This window comes from Carcharhinus amblyrhynchos, chromosome 6 (assembly GCF_965287045.1).
Source record: "Carcharhinus amblyrhynchos chromosome 6, sCarAmb.v2.hapA, whole genome shotgun sequence".
Classification (NCBI taxonomy): domain Eukaryota; kingdom Metazoa; phylum Chordata; class Chondrichthyes; order Carcharhiniformes; family Carcharhinidae; genus Carcharhinus; species Carcharhinus amblyrhynchos.
The window spans coordinates 77,475,548-77,500,462 of record NC_137329.1 but is presented as its reverse complement, the minus strand read 5'-3'; the positions used below and the strand labels follow the sequence as shown (position 1 = coordinate 77,500,462).

The following is a 24,915-nucleotide window of genomic DNA, read 5'->3' as shown; positions in this document are numbered from 1 at the left end:
CCAAATAGCCAGCACAAGTGCAATGGATCCAATGGTCTCTTTCTGTGCTATATAATTTGACTCTATGCAAAATTCAATTTTTCCAAGATGCCTTTAAAATTTCTTATCTTGTTCTCTGATGTTGTATTAGGTCTCTCCAGCACTGGAGCAATTAGTACTTAAAAGACAGGTTCATGGCTCCATTTGCCTCTAAAATGGCACTATCTTGCACCATATTGCCAACATAAAGGTGTGCCTGTTAATACTACAGTGACTGCCCCATATATGGTACTGCAACAAAACAGCTGAAGTAGAACCAAATCTTGCAAAGAAATGAAAGGCAGTCCAATTATTTGTAGACTAACTTCTAATGATGGGATAAAGTGACGTCATAACATCAGTACCATCCATGCCCCCACCATGCACCCCCCCAAATCCTTTATTTGTGAGAGAAAATTACTGGAATTTCTTACTTACAAATTCTCAGGAACAAACATACATATTGGGAAAATCATAAATATGAAATGTACAAACATAAAGATATGAATGTCCTCTGGACTTTTCCCTCAATTGACGACCCTGCTATTCGGCCAGGGAATGGGGGAGGATGATGATTAGGTTGGAGTGTTAAAAGTGTGGAGGGGGATAAGTTGAGTCTCACAACAACAACTCTTGCTCAACTGCAGGGATCAAGTGCAGCCGGTCAAAATAACCTGCAACAAAAGCTAAACCAAACCACAAATGAAGATGGGTAAGGTATGACTATTTTTTTGATTTGATTTGCTTTATTATTGTCACATGTATTAACATACAGTGAAAAGTATTGTTTCTTGCGTGTTATGCAGACAATGCACACCGTTCATAGAGAAGGAAATGAGAAAATGCAGAATGTAGTGTTAGAGTCATAGCTAGGGTATAGAGAAAGATCAACTTAATGCAAGGTAGGTCCATTTAAAAGTCTGATGGCAGCAGGGAAGAAGCTATTCTTGAGTCGGTTAGTATGTGATCTCAGACTTTTGTGTCGTTTCCTGATGGAAGAAGGTGGAAGAGAGAATGTCTGGGTTGCATGGGGTCCTTAATTATGCTGGCTGCTTTTCTGAGGCAGCAGGAAGTGTAGACAGTCAATGGATGGGAGGCTGGTTTGTGTGATGGAGTGGAATCTTGTGGGCCAATTCCTTTGACAAATTTGAAAGGCGCTTAAATAATTTCAATGTTGCCTTTCTTTTATTGCAGTTTTATCAAGAGTATTGCTCACTCTTCTAGTTGATTTTTGTGGTTCACAAACCACTTTATTTATTATTATTATTGTTGTTCTATTTTTGGCATAGCGATGTTAACCTAATCCATAATGAGACAATTACCTGACTGAGTAAAGTGTTGACCTGTCATTACAGATACTAATCTTCTTTTAAAAAAATGCCTTTGAAAGTGTTCTTTCAGAAACCTGAAGAACTGGTACTACTTGGAGCTGGTTCCTGCCTTTAAGCATCTCTGTTAACTCTTGTGCTCAGTGGGAGTCTGACAAAGAAAATCACTCTCCCTCCCTTGTGGATGTTGTTAAAAAGGGAGAAGCAATTACCATTATTTTAGTATTTTTCCCGACCTCAGGATATCATAAAAGTCCTATATTGTCAATGAAACATTTTTGACATATAGTCATTGTTGTAATGTAGGGAATGCGGCAATCACTTTAGCACTAGTAAGCTCTTACAAACATCTGACAGGTCATCTGAAAGTTCTTCAGGAACACAGAGATGTCACAATGCACTCAGGATCCTTTTGAGACATTTGACTGTGGCTTAGTTGCTCACACACTTGTTTCTGAATCCCAAGGATCAGATCAAGTCTGAGACCAGGGCTGGAGAACAAAATTCAAGGATAACACTCTGGTGCAGTACTGAGAGAGTGAGATGCTGTCTTTTGGATGAGATATTAAACCAAGGTTCCACCTGCCTGTTCAGGTGGACCTAATAGATCCCATGGCACTACGTCCAAGAATAGTAAAGGAGTTATCCCCAATGTCCTGGCCTATATTTCTCCCTCAATCAACATCACCAAAATAGATTATCTGGTCATTATCACACTGTTATTTCTGGGACTTTGCCATACAAATATTGGTTGCTGCATTTCCCACATTATAGCAATGAATAAACTTAAATTATTTTGTTGGTTGTAAATTGCTTTGAGACATTGAGCAGTTGTGAAAAGTGCTATAAAATTACAAGTCTTTCTTTATTGAACCCATAATCTTCTGACTCAAGGATTGCAGTGCTGCCACTAAACTGTGGCTGACATCTATACTAATGTCCAGGCAGTTAACACATTTAATTAGAAATACTAATCAGAAACACAACAAAGAAGGGTCAATAGATAATAAATTAGCATTTATAAAAATGGGTGTGATATAGTAACAGTTTCAAGGCAAGCAAAGACCTTTGGTCCAACTATCCCACCCAGCTAGTGTTTTCCCTTTTTGCTTTCCTAGACCCTGTGCAGTTACTTCTTTACTCATTACCTCTTCTTATTTCACCACCTGTGATTTGCAGTTATGAATGTGAAATTCACAAGCTTATTTTTCAATCAGTGGTTTTACAAATGATGCTTTCTTTTTGACAAGAAGTAATCCCTGAACAAATTGTTTGTCACTAACTGTGAAAAATTGATGGCATTTTACATTAGTATATAAATGTATACATTCAAGTTCATTAAGTTTCATATTGCCAATTGCTATTAATATTACAACCTCATATCTGATGAAGAAATCAGTTAACTAAGGGTTTATCCTCTGAAACTTGTTTGAGACTTTGGAATTAAAGTAACTTTGAGAAGGACATCAAAGAAAGTTTTGTAACACTGTACATTTCTTAACATATATCTGCTGTTAGATTTTGTCACCAATTGAAACTTACTCAGAAAAAACATAAGTCTAGTATTTATATTGCACCTTTCATGATCATGGGACATTCTTAAGCATTTCATGAAATAACTTTGAAGCGTAGTCACTATTATCATATAGGAAATGCAGCAGCCGATTGTGGACATCAAGGTCTCACAATTAACAGTGTAACAACAAACAAACCATCTCTCCTCGTGTCTGCGTGGGTTTCCTCTGGGCGGTCGGGTTTCCTCCCAAAGTCCAAAGATGTGTGGATTAGGTTGAAGGCGGCGGGGTAGCACAGTGGTTAGCACTGCTGTTTCACAGCTCCAGGGGACCTGGGTTTGATTCCCGGCTTGGGTCACTGTCTGTGTGGAGTTCGCACATTCTCCTCATGTCTGTGTGGGTTTCCTCTGGGCACTCCGGTTTCCTCCCACAGTCCAGAGATGCGTGGGTTAGATTGATTGGCCATTGCTTTAGTGTCCTGAGATGCGTAGGTTAGAAGAATTAGTGGGTGGATATGGGGGTAGGGCCTGGGTGGGATTGTGGTCAGTGCAGACTCGATGGACCATATGGCCTCTTTCTGTACTGTAGGGTTTTTAAGATTCTATGATTTCTCATAATAGTTGAGAAGTGATTATTGACCATGACACTGGATGGGACATTCCCCCCTCTGTTTTCTCTAAATGATGCCACAGGACTTTTTTTACATCCATGTTTCAGTTAAACATCTCTTGCAAAAGACAACTGCCAGAATTTTCCAGCTGTTCTCTCCCCATCAGCGCTACCAGTAAGGATGGAGAATTTGGCACTCAGCCAAATCTCCATTCATTGCAGCAGGACCGGAAAATCCTGCCAGCATGAAAGGCCAGAAAATTCCAGCCAATGTCTCCAGCATCTTTGACAGGGCAGGATTCCCTTGGTACTGCAGAGGAATGCCAGCCTATAGTTGGACTTGAAATCACAACCTTTTGACTCAGAGGTGGGATTGCAAGCATTGAGCCACAACTAACACCTATTAAACATTGAGTATTACATAATACTCAAGCTAGCGTGGAGAATAACCAGTTGTTTTAAGTGGAAAGCTCAGAATTTTTTGTGGGACCAAGCTTCATGTTATCTATCTGACAAGGCATTATGTTACATTTTTATGAAACAATATATTTTACACTTAAATATTATGTTTCTGTGTAACTTGACTTACTTTAGCTATTTGGTAAAGCTATATGGTAAAGCCATACAAGTAGTACCCCAAACCCTCTAATGAAGTTACTATCCATAGTTTGAGAAAGAGTTACAATGTCTGGGGAGGGAAGTAGAGAAAAATCCTAACTTGAGATGAAAGGTTGTGGGCTAATCTGTTGGTGCATGCACATTTTTTTCATCATGATTTACTTCAAATAGAAAAATGCAAGAATTATCATATGTTATTACACCACCAATATGAGGCAGTAGCATAGTCTATAACTTGACCTTGATATAGAGCAGTGATGTTCAACTTTTTCCTGTGTAGAACCCATTGTTAACATCAGAATCATAGAATCCCTACAGTGCAGAAAGAGGCTATTCCCCCCATCAAGCCTGCAGTGCCAACAATCCTACCCAGGCCCTATACCCTGTAACCCACATATTTATCCTGCTAATCACCAACATTAAATTGAGAATGGTCAGTCAACCTAACAATGATGCACTTCTGCAAATGTTGCTGCACTCCCTAGGATTCCTTGCAAATACTGATACGTTTCAATGAACATACTTCCAGGAACCCCTTGTGGGAATTTCCACAACTATTCGCTGGGAACTCCTACATATACTGATGCAATCCTGGGGCCCCCTTGCAAATAATGTCACACTTCCAGGGACCCCTGCAAGCACAGATACATTGTTGTGGGCCCTATATTCTAGGTTCATAAACACTATTAATTAGCCAACGGAAATAAATATTTCATACGTACCAACAGAAAGAAAAATATCAGTGCAAAATTCTGAAGATCTGGTGTGGCTATTAGCTCCAGGTAAAAATTCCAGATGTCACTTTCACACTGAAAACATTATTGCTGTTTATATTTCACCTGTTTTGTTCTAAAAAAGGAATCCACACAAAAATGCAATCAATATTTTGCAAATTTGTGCTGACCTATATAATTTAACAATATATCAAGAATTCTTACTGCATTGAGACTTGAGGTTGCTAATCTGCACATATGCAATATGGTCCTTTTGTTTTTGTATGGTAGTCACCCTTCTACCCATAATAATTTGTCTAAAGAGGCAACCTAAACCTGGTTGGCTCTGGTTAGGGTGAAGTTTCCCCTCACTGGTCACAGGAATTATAGCAAGTGGGCCAAGGTCATTGACCTCTGGCAGGATTTTCCGGTAATGGGGCAAGTGTGGTCGGAAAATCATGCCCTCAGTCTCTCCACACCTTCCTTCCATATATTGGCTGACTAGAAGGACAGTAAGCAAGACTCTTGTTGCCACTGTGTGGTGCTTGTCCCTTGAAGGGCAACACAGCAAAACAAGGGGTCAATCAGGACTGGGGGTGTGGGAATCATCCCAGTGTAAGAAAGACTGCTGGGCAGAGACATTTTGGGAGCAACTAACAGCCCATGCAGCTGCTGTACAATTCTTATGAATAAATATTTCCTGTATCCACAAATGAAGTCTCTGAAAGTGATCTTTACACACTGTTTTCTTTCGGTCTCCATTTTACCATGAATAAAAATGTTTGCATTGATCATCAGTAAATGCATTGGTCAGAATATTATAACACAGCATGGAATGAGAAGCTTGGTGTATTGGTTGCAAATTAAACTATTACTCGGCATGTCTTTCTCTGCATTCTCCATGTAAATAAGAGGTGACTATGCTCATGCCTTCTGTCATCCTGCGTTTTCATTTATGCATGATCCATGCTGGTGCCACTGGCCCTGAACCTACAGGTTTACTACCGACAGCAGCAGTCCCAAAAGAAACTTGCCAGTTTTGCAAACGGCAGCTTCCAAGAAGACGCTGTTGAGAAAACAAACTTAGATGTTCTTCAGAAATTAACAAATCAGACAAATTTACTTCAGCATTAGCTGTACCAGTAGCCAACCAAGCCATGGCTAAAGAATTGGCAAACTAACAGGTTGGCACAATGGCACAGTGCTTAGCACTACTGCCTCACAAGTCAGGGACTCGGGTTTGATTCTAGCCTCAGGTTACTGTCTACGTGGAGTTTGCATGTTCTGTCTATGTCTGTGTGGGTTTCGTCCAGGTGCTCAGGTTTCCTCCCACAGTCCAAAGATGTGCAGCTTAGGTTTATTGGCCTTTAGTGTCAGGGAACTAGCAGGGTAAATATGTGGGGTTATGGGGATAGGGCCTGGGTGGAATTGTTCTTGCTGAAGGATTCATGGGCTAAATGGCCTCTTCTGCACTTTAGGGATTCTATAAAAAGGTACAAGGATAAGTGTGGCATTTTGAGGTTGGCACTGTAATTATAGTGAAATATCAAAGAGGTCAGTCCTGGAGCCTGAACCATTTACAGTCTGTATTCATGACTTGGACAAAACTAAATTTGCTGATACTACAAAGTTAAGTGAGAAAGCAAGTTGTGAGGAGGAGTCAAAGAGTGCACATGGGCATAGATAGATTTAGTGCTGGCTTTTATTATAAGCAATTTGATTTATTATTGTTACATGTATTGGGATACAGTGAACAGGATATTTTCTTGCACTACAGAGACAAAGCGTACCGTTCATAGAATACATAAGGGAGAAGGAAGGGAGAGGGTGTAGAATATATAGTCATAGCTAGGGTGTAGAGAAAGATCAACTTAATATAAGGTAGCTCCATTCAAAAGTCTGATGGCAGCAGGGGACAAGCTGTTCTTGAGTACATAGGTACGTGATCTCAGGCTTTTGTATCTTTTTTCTGATGGAAGAAGGTGGAAGATACTATGTCCGGGGTGTATGGGGTCCTTGATTATGCTGGGTGCTTTCCTGAGGCAGTGCGAAGTGTAGACAGAGTCAATGGATGGGAATTTGGTTTGTGTGATGGACTGGGCTTTGCTCACAACACTTAATAGTTTTTTGCAGTCTTGCTCAGAGCAGAAGCCATACCAAGCTGTGATACATCCAGAAAGGATGCTCTCTATGGTACATCTGTAAAAATTGGTAAGAGTTGTACTGGACATGCTGAATTTGCTTAGCCTCCTGAGAAAGTAGAGGCTTTAATATAAAAGTAGCGGTGTCTTAATACTTGATTACGATGTTCAGTTTTGGTCTCCATACTTAAGGAGGGATTGGAACCTGTTCAGCGATTGGAACCTGTTTCCTGGGATAAAAGAGTTGTCGTATGAGGATATGTTAACCAGGTTGGTCCTATATTCATTGGAGTTTAGGAGAACGAGAGATTATCTTAGTAGATATGATTCTGAAGGAGTTTGACAGGGTAGATGCTGGGAGGATGTTTTCCCTCATTTGGGAATCTAGAACTGGGGAGCATAGTTTACAGATCAGATGTCTTTCAATGAAGAGGAGGGAGAATTTCTTCTGAGAGTCATTAGTCTTTGGAATTCTCATTCATGGAGGCTAGTGAAGGCTGGGTCATTGAATATATTCAAGGCTGACTTAGGCAGATTTTTGATCTACAAATGAGTCCAGGGTTTGGGGCTAAGCAGGAAAGAACAAAATTATCTTATTGAATGGCGAGCAGGCCCAAGGGGGCCGAATATCCCACTCCTGCTCCTATTTCTTATGATCTTATGAACAATGGGCTTTATTCTGTACTAATCAGGAATCACTGTGATTAATACAGTATTGCAACTTCATTAGAATTATCAATATACTAAGCAATAACATAGGGATTAATACACTAATGATATCTTGCTGAGAGAGTGAATTTATTACCGAACATTAGAATTTGTTGTAACATCCTGGATTCAGAATCCTGGAATTCCCACATCAGTAGTTGGAGGGTTAAAGTCTCAAAATGTTTCCATTGGCTTAAAAGTGAACAGACATTTTGTGCATCTGTGTCCCTGGGTCTATGTGCCTGTCTGACTCTGTGCAGTTGTTTGTTTGTCTGTCTCTATTTCAGTCTTTGAGCCAAAAATTAGACAATGGTGTGTTTCAATCCATGACGTCTTCTCTAATTAGTTTGCAGATATCTGAACTGTGCATTCAGAGTGCTGTTTGAATTATAGATAGCAAAAAAAACACTAGTGAACTAAACAGTCGTTTAAACAGAGGAGGCTGCTGCTCTGTGACAATTTGTGAAAGGCTGATGATGCCTTTGAAAACAACCCTCCCTTTCAATGTTTCCATCTGCTGGTGCCCAATAGTTACAGCATATTTCTGCTGCACTACTTTGTTGAGGTTTAACTCTGGCTTATAGCTCCCAAACCTTCCATTCATCTCGATTGACCATCACTGAACAACTAGATAATAAAGTATGTGATGGTCAGAATTTTATCACTTGGGAAATTTCAGAGAGAGTTATTGTGGGTAAATTTGCCAGAAGCATCAATAGTTTAGAAATAAAAATGCAGTGGGATTTTACCCAACTTTACTTCCAAATGTCTTTTTTCATAATACAGTCAACAACCTTATAACCCTTTGTGTGAAAAAAGTTATTTTCTTCCATGCCCTAAATTTTCTGTCTAATCTAGATTCCCTGTTTGAGATATTCAGTCACTAGAAGCAGTTTGTTTCTTTCAGCTGTGTGCCTTCCTTTCATAATTTTAAACATGCCTATCAAATCAACCTTCAATCTGAACTTTCCAAACAAAAATTGTCACAATTATTTCAGTATCTTTTCTGTGACATGAGCCACAAAACTGCACACATTATTCCACCTGGCCTTATTAAAGCTGTGTATAAATTCTAATTTTCAGCTCAATTTTTAGATGGAGGAGAGAATCTGACATAAATTGGGACTTGTGTGGTAAATGGAGTTATTAAATTTTACATCAAAATGCAAATTTCATTCAGTATTTACAGTCATATGTTACACCATAACTGTAATAAAATGCTTTGTTTATGCTTTTTTTTGTGACTCAGAGTCCGTTGAGCCTGCTGTGCAGATGAAGCACTGAGCTACACATACTATTATTATTTGAGAATTTATAGATTACTGTCATAAGCTGCAGTGTATAAGCACCATCAAAATGTGCTCCAGGATAGTGATATCAGTGCTTTTCTATAATGCAGGGCAGCAGGAAAGTCATGTTGGAGTTGTATAGAACTTTGCTGAGGCCACAGTTGGAGTACTCTGTGTAGTTCTAGTCTCCACATTATAGGAGGGATGTGATTGCATTGAGGAGATGCAGAGGAGATTCACCAGGATGCTGCCTGAGATCATTGTTTTTGTTGGAGTAGAGAAGACTGAGAGGCAATCTGATTGGTGTACAAAATTATGAAGGGCATGGACAGAGTGAATAAGGAGCAGCTGTTCCCCTTAGTTGAAGGGTCAGTCATGAGGGAACGTAGGTTCAAGGTGAGGGGTGGGATGTTTGGGGGGATATGAGGAAAATCTTTTTTACCCAGAGGCTGGTGGAGGTCTGAAATGCACTTTCTGGAAGAGTGGTAGAGGCAGGTTGCCTCACATTCTTTAAAAAGTATCTGGATGATAATTTGGCATGTCATAACATTCAAGGCTATGGGCCAAGTGCTGGTAAATGGGGTTAGGTGGGAAGTCAGGTGGTTCTTGTGTGTCGGTGCAGACTTTATGGGCCAAGGGGCCTCTTCTGCACTGTATGATTCTGTGATACAGTCCCCACTGTTTAAAACTGTCACGTCATCAATAGATTGGCAGAGTAAAAAGGTATTTTTCCGAATGGCAGGTAGTGACTAGTGGGGAACTATATAGATCTGTGCTAGGACCAGAGCTATGTACAATGTATATTCATGATTTAGATGAGGGAACTAAATGTAATATCTCCAAATTTTCAGATGATACAAAGTTGGGTGAGCTGTGAGGAGGATGCAGAGATTATTCAGTATGATTTAGACAAGCTGAGTGAGTGCACAAATGTACGGCAGATGCAGTATAGTGTGGATAAATGTGAGATTATCCACTTCGGTAGCAAAAATAGAAAGGCAGATTATTATCTGAATGGTGATAGACTGAGAGAGGGGAATGTGCAAAGAGACCTGGGTGTCTTACAATAGTCACAAAGTAAGCTGGCAGGTGCAGCAGGTGATGAAGGAGACAAATGGTATGTTGCCAAGAGGATTCCTTTAAATAAGGTAAAGTTACCATAGTCCCAGATGACCATAGACTATTCTCCCCCTCAAAGGGGAGAGCTGATTGGTGGTGATTTAACCTGAAGATCATCACAATTCAGGAAAGGCAAATGTTAAGAAGGTTGAGAATAACCTCAGCTGGTACAGGAATTGAACCCATGCTGTTGGCCTTGCTCTGCATCACTAACCAGCTGTCTAGCCAGCTGAGCTAACTGACCTCATGCAGGAGCAGAGATATCTTACTGCAGTACACAAGAAACAGGATAAATCCACCTGGTCAGTTACCAACCCATCAGTCTATTCTCGATCATATGGGTGGCAGAGTGGTTAGCGCTGTTGTCTCACAGTGCCAGGGACCCGTTTCCGATTTGGGTGACTGTGTAAAGTTTCCACATTCTCCTCGTGTCTCCATCGATTTCCTCCAGGTGTTTCAATTTCCTCCCACAGTTTAAAGATGTGCCGGTTAGATGGATTGGCCATGGTAAATGTGTGGCTTTACAGGAAGTGGGCAGGAGGAGAGGGATTGTGTGGGATGCTCTTTCAGAGATTTGGTGCAATCCCAATGGGCTGAATGGCCTCTTTCTGCACTACAGGGATTCTATGGTTCATCTGCTAAATGATGGAAGTGATCGTTAACAGTACTAACGAGCCACACTTATTCAGCAATAACCTACTCATGGACATTCACTTTGGTACATCTTGGGTTCCAACATTGGCAAAAGAGCTGAATGCCAGAGGTGAGGCAAGAGTGATTGCCCTTGACATCGATGCAGCATTTGATGAAGTATGGCATCAATGATCTCTCTCAAAACTGCAGTCAATGGAAATCAGGGAAAAACCTTCTACTGGTTGGAGTCAAACCGGGTGCAAAGAAAGATACATAAGAACATAAGAAATAGGAGCAGGAGTAGGCCGTCTGGCCCTTCGAGCCTGCCCCGCCATTCAATAAGATCATGGCTGATCTGTCGTGGCTCAGTTCCACATTCCCGCCCTCTCCCCATAACCCTTAATCCCCTCTCTTATCAAAAACCCATCAACCCGCATCTTAAAAATATTTAGCGAGGCAGCCTCCACCACCTCAACGGGCAGAGAATTCCAGAGATTCACCACCCTTTGAGTGAAGAAGTTCCTCCTCAACTCCGTTCTAAACTGCTGCCCCTTTATCTTGAGGCTGTGCCCCCTAGTCCTACTGTCCTTTCTGAGCGGGAAGAGCCTCTCCACCTCTATCCTATCTATCCCATTCATCATCTTATATGTCTCAATGAGATCTCCCCTCATTCTTCTAAACTCTAACGAGTACAAGCCTAGTCTATCCAGCCTCTCCTCATAGCTCAACCCCCTCAACTCCGGCATCAGCCTAGTAAACCTCCTCTGCACTCCCTCCAAGGCCAAAATATCCTTGCGTAAGTATGGCGCCCAAAACTGCACACAGTACTCCAGCTGCGGTCTCACCAATGCCCTATACACCGCAGCAAGACCTCCCTACTTTTATATTCAATCCCCCTCGCTAAGATGGTTGTAATGATAGGAGATCATTCATCTCAGCTCCAGGACATCACTGCAGGAGTTCCTTAGGGTTGTGTCCTATGCCCAGCCATCTTCAGCTGCTTCATTAATGACCGTCCTTCTATTATAAGGTCAGAAGTGGGGATGTTTGCTGATAGCTGCAACATTCGCGACAGCTCAGGTGCTGAAGTAGTTCGTGTCCAAATGCAGCAGCACCTGAACAATATCCAGGATTGGGCTGACAAATAGGTAACATTTTTGCCATACTAGTGCCAGACAATGTCCATTTCCAATAAGAGAGGATCTAATTATCATACCTTGACATTCAATGGCATTACCATCACTGAATCCCCCACTATCAACATCTTTGGGGTTGCTATTGACCAGAAACTGAAGTGGACTGGCCATAAAAATACTACAAGAGCAAGTCAGAGACTATGAATCGTGACAAGTAACTCCCTCCCAACTCCCCATAGCTTGTCCATCAACTGAAAGGCAATGTCAGGAAAATGATGGAATACTCTCCATTTGTCAGGATTAATGTGGCTCCAACGACACTCAAGAAGCTTGACACCATTCAGGACAAAACAACCCACTTGATCCCTTCCATAAATATTCAATCCCTCCACTACCGATGAACAGTGGCAGCCATGTATACCACTGACACTGTAGGAACTCACCAAGATTCCTTAGACAGCACCTTCCAAACCCACAATCACTACCATCTAGAAGGACAAGAGCAGCAGATTCCTGGTAACAGCACCACCTGGAGTTTCCCCTCCAAGTCACACACCATCCTGCCGTGGAAATATATCGTCAGTGCTCCAATGTTGATGGGTCAAATCTTATGGAACTCCCTCCCTAACAGCACTGTGTGTGTATCTAAACCTCAGGGACTCCAGCGGTTCAAGCAGGTAACTCACCACCACCTTCTGGAGGGCAAGAGGGATGGTCAATAAATACCAGCCTGGCCAGCGAAGTCCATATCCCATAAATGATTTTTTTTTTAAATTCTGTGGGGACTTGTTGAGACCATACCTGGAATGTTGTATGTAGTTTTGATCTCCTTATCTGAGGAAGGATGTTCTTGCTATGGAGGGAATGCAGCAAAGGTTTACCACACGCTGATTCCTGGGGAGGCAGGACTGAGGTATGAGGAGAGATTTAGAAGAACGAGGGGGAGGGGGATCTCATAGAAACCTATAAAATTCCAACAGTATTAGATGCAGGAAGGATGGTCCTAATGACCATGGAGTCTAGAACCAGGGGTCACAGCCTGAGGTGACAGAGTAAACCATTTAGAACTGAGATGAGAAATTTCTTCATCCAAAGAATGATAAGCCTGTGGAATTCTCTACCAAAGAAAGCAGCTGAGACAAGATATTGTTTTGTTTTCAAGAAGGAGTTGGATATAGTCTTGGGGTTAAAGGGATCAAAGGATATGGGGGAAAGCAGGAACAGATAACTGATTGGATAATCAAATGGCCTGCACCTGCTCCTATTTTCTATTTTCCCATATAATTCTAGAGTTGATTTGGTTCAGGTCAGTACTTTGTTGAAAACATTATTTTAGCTGGAAAGACCGAGAGACCCTTACTAATCTCTTCTAATGTTTTTTCAATGACTGTGATGTTTCTTTCTCTTCATGCTTCCCCTGATTCTGCTTGGCAAATTCAGTTTTTAAAACTCCTCTCTGTATGTACCCAGAGAGGAATTTGATTAGCATGCATTGCAGTCATCATTTAAGACTAAGTAATCCCATTTTGTGATTTATTTCATCTCTGAAACTTCTGACACATTTCAGGATAGGAAAAGTTTAAAGTTTATTTTATTAGTGTCATAAGTAGACTTACATTAACATTGCAATGAAGTTACTGTGAAAATCCCCCAGTTGCCACACTCTGATACCTGTTCAGATACACTGAGCAAGAATTTAGTGTGGCCAATACACCTAAGCAGCACATCTTTCAGACTGTGGGAGGAAACCAGAGCACCCACAGCAGGAAGAACGTGCAGACTCCCTGAAAGTTGGAAATCAAGTCGATAAGGTTGTTAGGAAGGCATACGGTGTCTTGGCGTTTATTGGTAGGGGGATTGAATTTAGGAGCCGCAACGTCATGTTGCAACTGTACAAAACTCTGGTGTGGCCGCACTTGGAGTATTGTGTACAGTTCTGGTCCCCACATTATAGGAAGGATGTGGAGGCATTGGAGAGGGTGCAGAGGAGGTTTACCAGGATGTTGCCAGGTATGGAGGGAAGGTCCTATGAGGAGAGACTGAGGGATTTGAGGTTGTTTTCGTTAGAAAGAAGGCGGCTAAGAGGAGACGTTATTGAAGCATACAAGATGATTAGAGGTTTAGATAGGGTGGACAGTGATAGCCTTTTTCCTCAGATGGAGAAAGCTAGCACGAGGGGACATAGCTTTAAATTAAGGGGTGGTAGTTATAGGACGGACGTCAGAGGTAGGTTCTTTACCCAGAGGGTGGTGGGGAAATGGAATGCCCTGCCTGCTGCAGTTGTAGATGTGCCTAGTTTGGGGGTGTTTAAGAGGTCCGTGGATAGGTTTATGGATGGAAAGGGATTGGTTTAGGTTAGAGGGTCATTGCTTTTTTCTTAATTGGTCGGCGCAACATCGTGGGCCAAAGGGCCTGTTCTGCGCTGTAATGTTCTATGTTCTATGACTCCACACAGTGACCCAAGCCAGGAATTTGAACCGGGTCCCTGATGCTGAGAGGCAGCAGTGCTAAGCACTGTGTCAGTGTATCGCTGTATCATGATAGGAGATGGGGTTATTTCATCTTCCACATGGGGTTGTGAATGTTTGATGAGTATCTGGCTGGTTAGCAGTTCCCATTGTCTTAGTTAGGACTACAGCTGATCAAAATCTAGCACTTTACATTTTAATGTTTTTCTTTCAAAAGAGTCCTTGTTTGGTGGACCTGGACACCCTACGGGTGTGAAATTCTATGCAACATGTCTGCAGAGTAATTCATATAGAACCTTTCTAGAGAAATGGTCAACTTTCAGTATCCAATGTCAGATGACTTGTGGCAGCCATTTTTGATGAGTGTCTTGTATTTTTAAACATGTCAGCTTTAAACAGTGCAATATGTTTGGTGAAGTTGTAGGTAGATCTCACTCAGTCACAGCTTCCCGTCATCATGAGGAGGAATATGCAGGCCTTTGGGAGATGGTGGAAGAGTGGCACTAGATCGCATGCTCCTGCAGAAAACCAGTGCTGATACAGTTCTTCTGTGCTCTAACAATCACGTGATTCTGTGATGACGAGCTTTGAGTAATCAGTTGGGAGAAAATAACAGTGTGGATAAAGGTCTGACTATAAGATGGTACAAATCTTAGTGGATAGGAATAACGATTCTGCAATCTAATATAAGAATTGTGGGTTTCTTCGTATATGTCTTTGGAGCATTGTTTTGAATGTGACTTGTCTTGTATGAGACCATATATATGATTGAATTATTCTCTGTCTAGCGTTCAGAGGCTTTCAGTATTTACATGAAATGGGGAGAGGCAGATATATTAAATTGAGTTAATAATTGCTCGCTGAATTAAGGCCAAATTGTAATACTGCAATATTGATTTGTCTTGACTTTAGGAAGCCTCGCCCAGTGTCTCAACTGGTGACACAGCAAGTAACCCAACAATTTGCATCACCCACACAACCAAAGAAAGAGAAAAAAGAGAAGGCAGAGAAGGAAAAAAACGAGAAAGAAACTGTCAGTAAAAAAAACAGCCACAAGAAAACAAGGTAATGCTTTGGTATTAAAGTTACAGATACTGATCAGTCAGAGGGAATTGTATTCTCACAGGAAGCTTCAGTCTGATAATGGGTGCTCTAGTTATGGATTAATTAAATTGCACCTGTATTATTAGGCAATGAGTGCATGTCCACAATATGTGGAGGAGATTGGTTAAAATGTTACCTGGATTCTCTAAAAAGTTAAAACCAAAGTAAGGTTAAGGAATAGGAAAGTTCTGTTTGCTTCAGTGTAGGAAGAAAACACACGAAAGTCACTAAAAAGACTGGTGATTCACTGTAAGATAAACCACTTTATTAACATAGACATAGATGTAGTATCTGGTTAAATAGCCTTACTGTTGAATTAAGTTGTCTATGAAAAAGGCTTAAATGAAATTAGACATGGAACACAATAAAACAGTTTTTTTAAGAAAATCTCTAGATTTATAGTTTACACAATCAGAACATTGTTGGATCATTTTAACAAGACCTAACATCTCTCTTCAAAATTTTAAAGAAATATTAGTGGCATCAAGGTGTAGGAGTTGAAAAGAAAAAGGTAATTTGTTTTAAAACTACATCTACAGTTTACCCATTCACGTAGTCATGGGTTAAAAATCCTAAAGAAGGCAGGGATAATGAGTATATTAAACTTAAGAGATCAGTGAGAAATGCGATGATGATATGTAAAACAAAACATATAGGGGGAGACCAGCACAGCCTGTAGTGAGTCTTCCATTAGGTTTAATGAAATTGTAGCAGTGAACTTGAAGATATAGGATAAGGACAAAAACATATTTCTCTTGCACTTCATAAGCAAGATTCAATGTGTCAACAGTAATATGTAAAGACAAAAAGGTAGTGGAAAAATGGATAGGAAATGGACGGGGAGCACCAACTAAATTCCTTACTGACAACTGGGGGGAATTTATCAATGATAAATTTAAAATTGTGTGTGAAAATATGAACATTACAATAATAAACACAGAAATGGAGACTTCCTTTAGTAATGCGATTTGTGAAAGAAATCATGGATTAATTGATGAGGTGCTTCACAGCATCTTAGCTGACCAACTGAGTTGTCAACTAAGATTCACCCTGGCACGGCAGTCCATGTGAAGAATAAATTTCAAATGGCTGGAGGGGGCTACAATCCGTGTCAATTGGTTCATGGGAGAAATCCAAAAATATATTTATGATCATCCCCCAGCCTTGGAAGGGACTACAATTAGTTCAATTTTTCAGAGCACTTGAATGTCTTGCTTGCAGGGAGAAGGACATTTATCATGGCTGAGGTTTCAGAGAAAATCCATTGAGCCTTATGGCATCACATAAGACCATCAGAAACAAATTTTAATTCGGGGACCTGGTATGTTACAATAAAGGATAGAAAGAGTGGAAAGGCCTAGGTAAGGTTATAGGTAGTGATAGAAAAACAGTAACTTTCCAACATGACAATCAAACTGTTAGGATACATTTCTTGGGGTTAATTGGCACTCATGTCTTTACAGAATCTGAACAAACTAGAAAGTGAAGAAGAACACATACACGTGTTGGATAATTGTGAGGGACAGATTATGGCAGATAAAGGGATAACTGCATATGAACGAGGTAACATTGAAGCATAGGATAAGGACACCAATTTGGCACTAGAGTAACACATATGCAAGAAGGGGTCAGTGAATGGAGGGCTGCCACTGTAATAGGAGAAACAGGAAAAACCACAAGCGAATACAAACATTGGCTGATTGAGCAAGGTGAAGGCCAGGAGGTAAGAGCCATGGATTGGCAAAATGAGGTAAAGATGTGTTTGACCAGAAAATGTAGTACGAGTTCTGAAAGTGACCTGGAAGTGATTTTCATTCTAGAAAAAGTTCACAGACTTGCAAAAGGAACTCTGATACTATGATCGTAGGAGGCAGAGATTGTGTAGCAGTAGTCCAGAAAGAGAAGAGGGCAAACAGACGCCCTAGTTTGACCAAGAACAAGGACCATAGAACAGGCTAGCAGTGCCATGAGAAATAGCCCTTATGAGCAAGGTGTTTTAGTGATCACCAAATCAGCAGGAATCATGACTGGGAACTTCAAAGAAACACTTAGTGGTCAAGATATGAGAATGGACTCCCCGCTGCAGGAGCGGTGAGCCTGAAGATTTTCTTAGCTCTTTTAGCAACATAGTCCTGGAATGAAAATCAGTTGATATAAAAGCTGCCTTTTTGGAAGGAGAAATTTCAAGGGAAAGTGAATTTGAAAGTATCCTAAGAAGTTGGAGAAATAGAAACCTGGAAATTAAACAAGTGTGTTCATGGGCTGAATGATGTTTCATGGATCTGGTATTTCTCAGTTAGGTATATTCTGCTAAAAACCACATTCAGGTAAAAGCAGACCTAGTAACGTTCTACTCGTATCACAAGAAGCAACTAACAGACGTCTTTATGATATACGTTGATGATTTTCTGTGGGGAGATTCCGTAGAATTTGAGCAGTGGATGATAGGTAAAACAAAGAAGGAGTTTAAGATGGGAAGCCAGATTTCAGGGGCCTTTAAATATCTCAGGTTAGACATTCAGCATAATTCGAAGTACCTTGAATCAATAATCTTACTTAAAAAACGTCAATCCAAATAAATCAGGCCAAGTCCTTTCAAAAAGAGGATTTTGCATCCACTGGAGAAACAGACCAAGTAAGAAGTTTGATTGGACAGTTGAACTGGTTGTGAACTCAGACTAGACCAGTTGGACATATTGAAACAGACTACAATGATGAAATGTGCTACAGTTGAGGAGTTTCTGAGAACAAATCGAACATTAAAGAAATTAAATTCAGAGGCATGCACACTCAAGTTCTCAGCCTTCATGGTCCACAAGATATGAAATTAATCATTTTTAGTGATGTTTCACATACCAATCTTCTGGGCATTCTGATACAACAAGGTTTATCATAGTCTTGATGGGAAAGAATAAATGTTATCCATTGGTCTGGGAAGCAAAGAAATTTAAAAAGTATAGTTAAAAGCATTTAGCTGCTGAAACACGGGTGCTAGTAAAAATAATGATATTATTATGTACTTACCTGAAATTCTGAAGAAAATCTGAGAAAAGTTTGCTCATAGAATGCTTTTTGGGACAATGTTCATTCAACAAAGGATGTCGCTGAAAAAAGGTTGAGGGTTGACTTTGCAATCGGAAAGAAAATGTTGGAAAGACAACAGATTTCCAGAATAAAATAGCTGGACGCCAGTTATCAATTGTCAGACTGTTTTACAAAGAGAAGTACTTACTCTAACAAATTATTAGGTGTGTTGGAAAAGGGAAGTCTTTTGTAATAATGAGGATATGGAAAATCAATTTTTTTGATTGCTTTGTAATTATTTATGCATGTTAAAAAGGTTTGCTTAAAGGGGAATATGAGATCTGTTAGTGACTAGTTATAATATGAGACATTGATGAAAAAATATAATTTTTTTTATCTTGTTTCAAAAGTTTTAATTTTAAAGAAAAGGGGGGAATCTATTAATCTCTTGTCAATTACATTATCATTATTAATTGACTTTGAACACATATAAATAGGGGATAAATGAGCAGTGAGAGTCAGCAAATAAATGAAGTCTCTCAGTAAATAAGAATTCTGTGTCATGGTTTTGGTTTCACCAAATGGCTTGGATTCTATTTTACAATATTGAGGATTCCCAGGGCTAGGTTAACTGTCTGTATACAACTGATCATATACAACTATGTCACAACTGTTGGGGCAGATATACCTAGAGATGGTAACATTGACTGTAAATTGTGATTCTATGACTATGACTGCCAGGCTGCCACTTGACTGGCCTGTGAGACACTGTCTCCAGACGTCCATGTGAAGGACTTTGTAGGATTGATTATGCTTTTCTTAATTTGAATCTGATGTTTAGGTTACTGCCAATGGGTGGATACCACTGAATAGTTTGCTAGACCATTTTGGATGATAGATAAGACTTCAGCATTTTGCTGTGGATTTGGAGTCACATAAAAGCCAGGCAGAGTATGTAGGGAAGATTTCATTCTTTTAGAACCAGTTGTGCTCTTATGATGATCCAATATCTTATTAGCTTTTTATTCCAGTTTTAGTCAACTAAATTCAAATTCATCAACTGCATGATGGAGTTTGAAGTCACCTCCAGATTATTAATCCAGACTTCTGGATTTGTGTTAAAGTACCAAATCAATGCCAATTATAAACTAATCACAAGCAGTTCCCTTTTCTGTCACCTCTTTCAATCCCTATATCTGCCTCTAAAATCAGATTTAACCTGACTAGCACTCCATTGCAAATAAACCTCTAATTTCTCTATTGAACTGAAATCATCATATTGTGTCCCCCAAACTCTCTGCTCCCTTGCCACTAACTCCATAGTCCTAATTCGCTACACATTTCACATGAGCATATTTCTTGTGTTTCGTTTGATCCAGAGTTGAACTTCAAACCTTGTATTTCATCTACAACCAAGATGTCAATTACCTTCACGATATTATGACTCTTTCCAAAATTTATTCCCAATGCAGTCTTTTGGTCAAGTCTTGTCACCTATGGACTGAATTTCTTCAATGTCTTCGTTCTTTACTTCTAATTTTTATAAATTCTGAGTATATGCACCTCTTGAATGCACTCAATTTTTACTCATCTATCACTTCACTTCATCTTGCTATTTTTCTTGCTGCCTTTAAAGGACTTCAAGTCTACCAATCTGTTTGTTCAAGCATCTCTATCTCTCTGTCTCAAAGGATTGTGAAGTGTTCCTTACCCTCCTCTGTGAAGACTTTTTCCACATTAATGGTTTTGAATAAATGAACATTGTGGTTGTTGTTTTGGCTTTTTTATTTTGGTGTGGTTTTAAATGTTTCCCATGGGTGGGTTAATTGGAGTTTATTTAGTTATGAACTGTATTAGCCTCTTGAGTCAGATGTTCTAACAATATTTGTAGTTGAAGTTTCCTTGCATGTTTTGTATTTGTTGTTTACAAGAGGAAAGTTATTACGCCCAAACAAAAGAATCACTTTCTCATGAAAAGTGGCTAGATTACTAGTGTGCAGGTCTTGCAGTGAAAAGGAATACATTAGGATATCATCCTTGGTCAAAAATATTCCTGTAAAAATATCTTCTTCCCAGACTTCTTTGTAGGTAAAAATAACCCTTTATGCAATTTTCAGATTGTGTGTTTCTTCCCAATTATGTTCTCTGTCATCCAATCTGTGTGTGCAACAGGAATCTGCAGTGATCATCATATATGTTCTTGTGTTGTACTTTGAACTCTCTTGACCTCTGGGAGGATTCAGCATCAACTAGGCAAGCTCTTGACTACTGCTGTTTGTTACAAGCAAAATGTGCCAACCACAGTACTTTGTTTCTCTATCTGCAGCAGTGCAGTTGGGAAGTTTATTCTGGTCACTGAGAAACAAGACGGCTTTCAAATGCTGGAGGTATTGAAGAGAAGAACCACAGGTCTAAACCTTAGTACATTACTTTATATGGATCTTTATTGACTATGTGAAGTATCATTATGGGCTGTGTAAAATTCAGTATTTTATATGGATTATTACTGATTGTAAATGCAGTATTTCGTATGAATCATTATGGGCTATATGCAGTGCAAAACTATCAATCCACTTCTTGGTGTTAATTTTCTTCCTTGCTTTCTCTTTTCCTACTAACAGAACTCACTTCTTCCTTGGATTTGGTCCTATTTATATATCTTTCCATACATTTACCATGTGGCAGTTTTTCAGTTGTGAGCATCAGCTGAATACTCAACTATTGTACAACCGATCCAGAACTTCCTTTGTCAGTGCTCCACTAGAGTTATTTGATAATTTGCCTCATATTTTTGCTATCCTCCAGATATTGGGGCCAGTCATAGTACTTGTTCCTCTTCTCGCACCCTTCCCACACAAACCCCATCCAGTTCTGCTGACTTTAGCATAGTCATGATGTGGAGATGCCGGTGTTGGACTGGGTAAACACAGTAAGAAGTCTCACAACACCAGGTTAAAGTCCAACAGGTGACGAAGGAGCAGCACTCCGAAAGCTAGTGGCATTTGTTACCAAATAAACCTGTTGGACTTTAACCTGGTGTTGTGAGACTTCTTACTGACTTCAGCATTGACCAGGGCTTGAAACTTGGAATGTGAATGTTTGGCTCAGCTTCTCGCCTCTGTAATTTGGGAGTCTTTGAGAAAGTCAGTCTATCTTGACTACAGGTTATTCTGAGCATTATACAGACAATCTGAAATTACAATAGTAAGGTCATCCCTTTATGTGCTGATTGATCATAGAAAATCTTGTTTAACAAAATTTACAAATGGAACAGATGTTTGGTTTATTGTTGGTAAACCTGTAACATCAGACGATTATCTTTAAAATGTAATGACAGAATAATCTGACATCCATGTTACATCATGTGTAGTTCTATAAATTAAGGGGTGGATTGCATGCCTTGGTATTGGTTTATTTCAATATCAAAGGCTGGGGAGGACCAGAGGTTGTGCATTTAAACTGTGCAATAGTAGGAATAGGTAGTTCTTCTTTTCTCAGAGAGTTCTGTCATGTGTTGTTACGACTGTGCTGACTGAACGTGTCTCAACGAGGGAGATGGATTAGTTGTTGGCAACGACTGCATCAAAAGAAGAGGGTAAATGAACAACTAACATACATATGGTCAATGTGACCTCCTGGATTAGTTTTAATCTCCTAAAAATGTGGGAGAAGAACTTTCCAGATTTTATTCATTGACCATAGTTATATTTTTGCACCTCCCAGAAAAATACATAAAAGACTACCATTTATATAGAACCTTTCCTGGCCTCAGGTCATCCGAAACCACTTTACAGCCAAATTAAGTACTTTTTAAAGTGTAGTCATTTCTAGGGAGGAAAATGTTCAGTCAAAACACTCTGGACATCGTGAGGATGGGCCAGGATTGATAGCCTTTCATATATTTTTAAATTTCAACAGGCCTTTGAAATGAATTTTTATTTATGGGTTGTTTTTGCCTTGTCCCATTTTCCTAGGCCGAGGTTAAAAAATGTGGATCGGAGCAGTGCACAACATTTGGAAGTGACTGTGGGCGATCTGACAGTCATCATTACAGACTTTAAAGAGAAAGCGAGGTCAGCCCCAGCGGCCACTGCTACCTCGAGCACCACTGCCGACCAGCACAGCCTGAGCAGCTCCAGCTCCGACAACACAGAGAAAGGCTTGTCCCGATCATCGTCACCCAGGGGGGAAGGATCAATAAATGGCGAATCCCACTAAAGTACCGGCTGACCTACTTCCTTTACTCACTCCTTGCTCAACAATTCAATGGACAGCATCTCAACAACTTCAGTCCTGGGCGTTCAGTGTTAATACTGGCAAGTTGGGGCTGCCTTCTTCAGTTTCGGTTTCAGTGCTTTCTAATACTTGCGTAGCAATCTGGAACTCCTGCACTGCGGCATGTTTTTGAGTGTAATTTTCTATAACTAAGATCGGACTGCCTAAGTAATGTGTTCAAGGACTGAATTGTGAAGCAGCTGGCTTTAAGTATTCAGTGCTACCTTCGGTCAATTTTCAATCGACTGCTGCAGTAACAAAACAATTTCTGAAAATCATTTGCCTAGTTAAGTGCACCTGCTGGTACTTGGTGTGGTTAAATAGGAAAAACATTCTCAAAAGCATTTGTACAAATACTTGCCAATGTTTTTCAACACTTGTTATTTGGATGGGAAAAAAACACTTAGCCATTAAAATTGTGGCTTTACCAATGTCCACTGTCATTCATTTCAGTAAGTTACAGTTTTAATATGTAGTCTTGGGCTAATTGACCAGGTTTGACTGAGGATACAGTCCATGCTACTTAACTGCAGCCACTCGGGTAAAGGAATTGAGTTGCTGTAATATATAAAAAAAGGGTCATTTTGCACCCTTTAATTGGGAAGAGATGCAGATGTGTCGCTTGCGTGACTTTGTATTTCACGCATGCCCTCTCAGCTGAGCGCTCCCTGCAAGAAAGGAGGAAACGCTAATAATTAGATGCTTAGTATGTCTAAAAGTAGTTTCAATGGTATGTGTGGGAATAGTTTATGATGATATTGCCAGTTCTGGAAAATTCATTTAAGGTGTTTTGCTGATGTTTTGAATTTGCGACAGTATTTATACGTATTGTTGTAATAAAAAAAGTTATGCAAGAACACATTCTATCTTTGAAGTTCTGTTACTTCTCTGTTACTTTTTAAATAGCTTTCTACTTACTTGTGTCGTCACGGTGAAAGTGATTTTTTTTGTGTGGGAGAGCCCTGTGCTGAAACTTTGTGCAAAGGCGGTTGGGAGGAACAGAAGGATTTGTCATGGTCTGATGTTTAATTGGTACTAGATGTGTTTCTGTCCCCTTTTTATGTACATCTAACATTTTCCAAGCAATACAAGAAAAATACCTCATGGGAATTATACCAATTTTAAAAAAGTGTTGCAGCAACTAAAAAATAAATAAAAACTTAAGCAGATCTGAAGTTATGTTTGTTACCAGCAAGCAAAACACCTTTTTAAAAATAAAAATGAAATGGTAACAAAACTAGTCAGTAATATGGGGAGGGCCTAGCAACTATGTTTGATGTCAGATACTGTTCCAATGTAACATGCAATAAGTGGCATAGACTGTATTTTCAGATGTAGGTATTTGATACTAATACCTGTATTCAGTGATTATAGATTGTTTTACATGAGATTTTTATATCCTTTAAAAAAAAACTCTCGGTGTTCATGCTGATATGTGTAGTGTTTGGTATATATTTGATTTCTATCAGAAAAACAACTCACAATTAAAAGATATTTGAATTATAAAGGCCAGTATCCATTTTTAAAGGGGAGGAATGGGGTTGAAAGGAAACAGTTGCAATAATTGTATCTAATTTAGCCAAATGAAAAAAGTGCTACTCGATGGTGAGCATGAATACATCAGATGATCAATCACATTACTCCGGGGGGAGATCAATACGTGTAAGTCACAGTAATTGTGCATTTTCTTTCTTTTATTTGTCAATTTCCTCTCCAGGACATTTCCCCTCTGTCAAAGCTCCTGATGATGTGAATTCCTTTCTAAGGTTTAGCCAATAGAATCCCAAGCGTATAATTAACTATTGTTGAGACTTGACAGTGGACTATTAGATTACAAAGGACATTGCAGCTAATATATCCACTCTTCATGGATTACTGATGCTGTATTGACATTGTGAGAGTCTTAATGTGTTGAATGCTTAGTTTTGCTTAAATTTGCTGTTAAAGAAATCATTTCTTCTGTTGAAGCTGACAGCCAACAACTTTCAGCCTTCCTTTGGGACAAGAAAATCAATTCTTGCGTCATTTGGTTCCAGTTTTTAGAGCCAGAATCTTGTACAGTGCCCCCCGCAGCTCCCCCCCCCCCCCCCCCGCCCAATCTGATGCCCACAGTAGATGACTAACTTGATGCTAAATCCTACTTCCCCATGTTGCAGGTCCATCAGTGAGTGCATCAAAGAAATTGATATTGCTTCTGAAAAAGTCACATCCATTTTTC

General features: G+C 39.8%; 1 protein-coding gene across 6 annotated transcripts in view; it reads left to right on the top strand.

The window, feature by feature from the left end:
* Positions 1–23,554, top strand: part of yaf2 (YY1 associated factor 2) — a 186,306-nt gene extending 162,752 nt beyond the window's left edge. For all 6 annotated transcript variants that reach the window (XM_080190741.1, XM_080190743.1, XM_080190738.1 and 3 more), the window contains 2 exons: positions 15,207–15,359; positions 22,397–23,554. In XM_080190741.1, the coding sequence (XP_080046867.1) occupies positions 15,207–15,359; positions 22,397–22,640 (397 nt within the window). In that variant the 3' untranslated portion in view covers positions 22,641–23,554. The remainder of the gene's footprint in view (positions 1–15,206; positions 15,360–22,396) is intronic.
* The last annotated feature ends 1,361 nt before the right edge of the window (positions 23,555–24,915 follow it).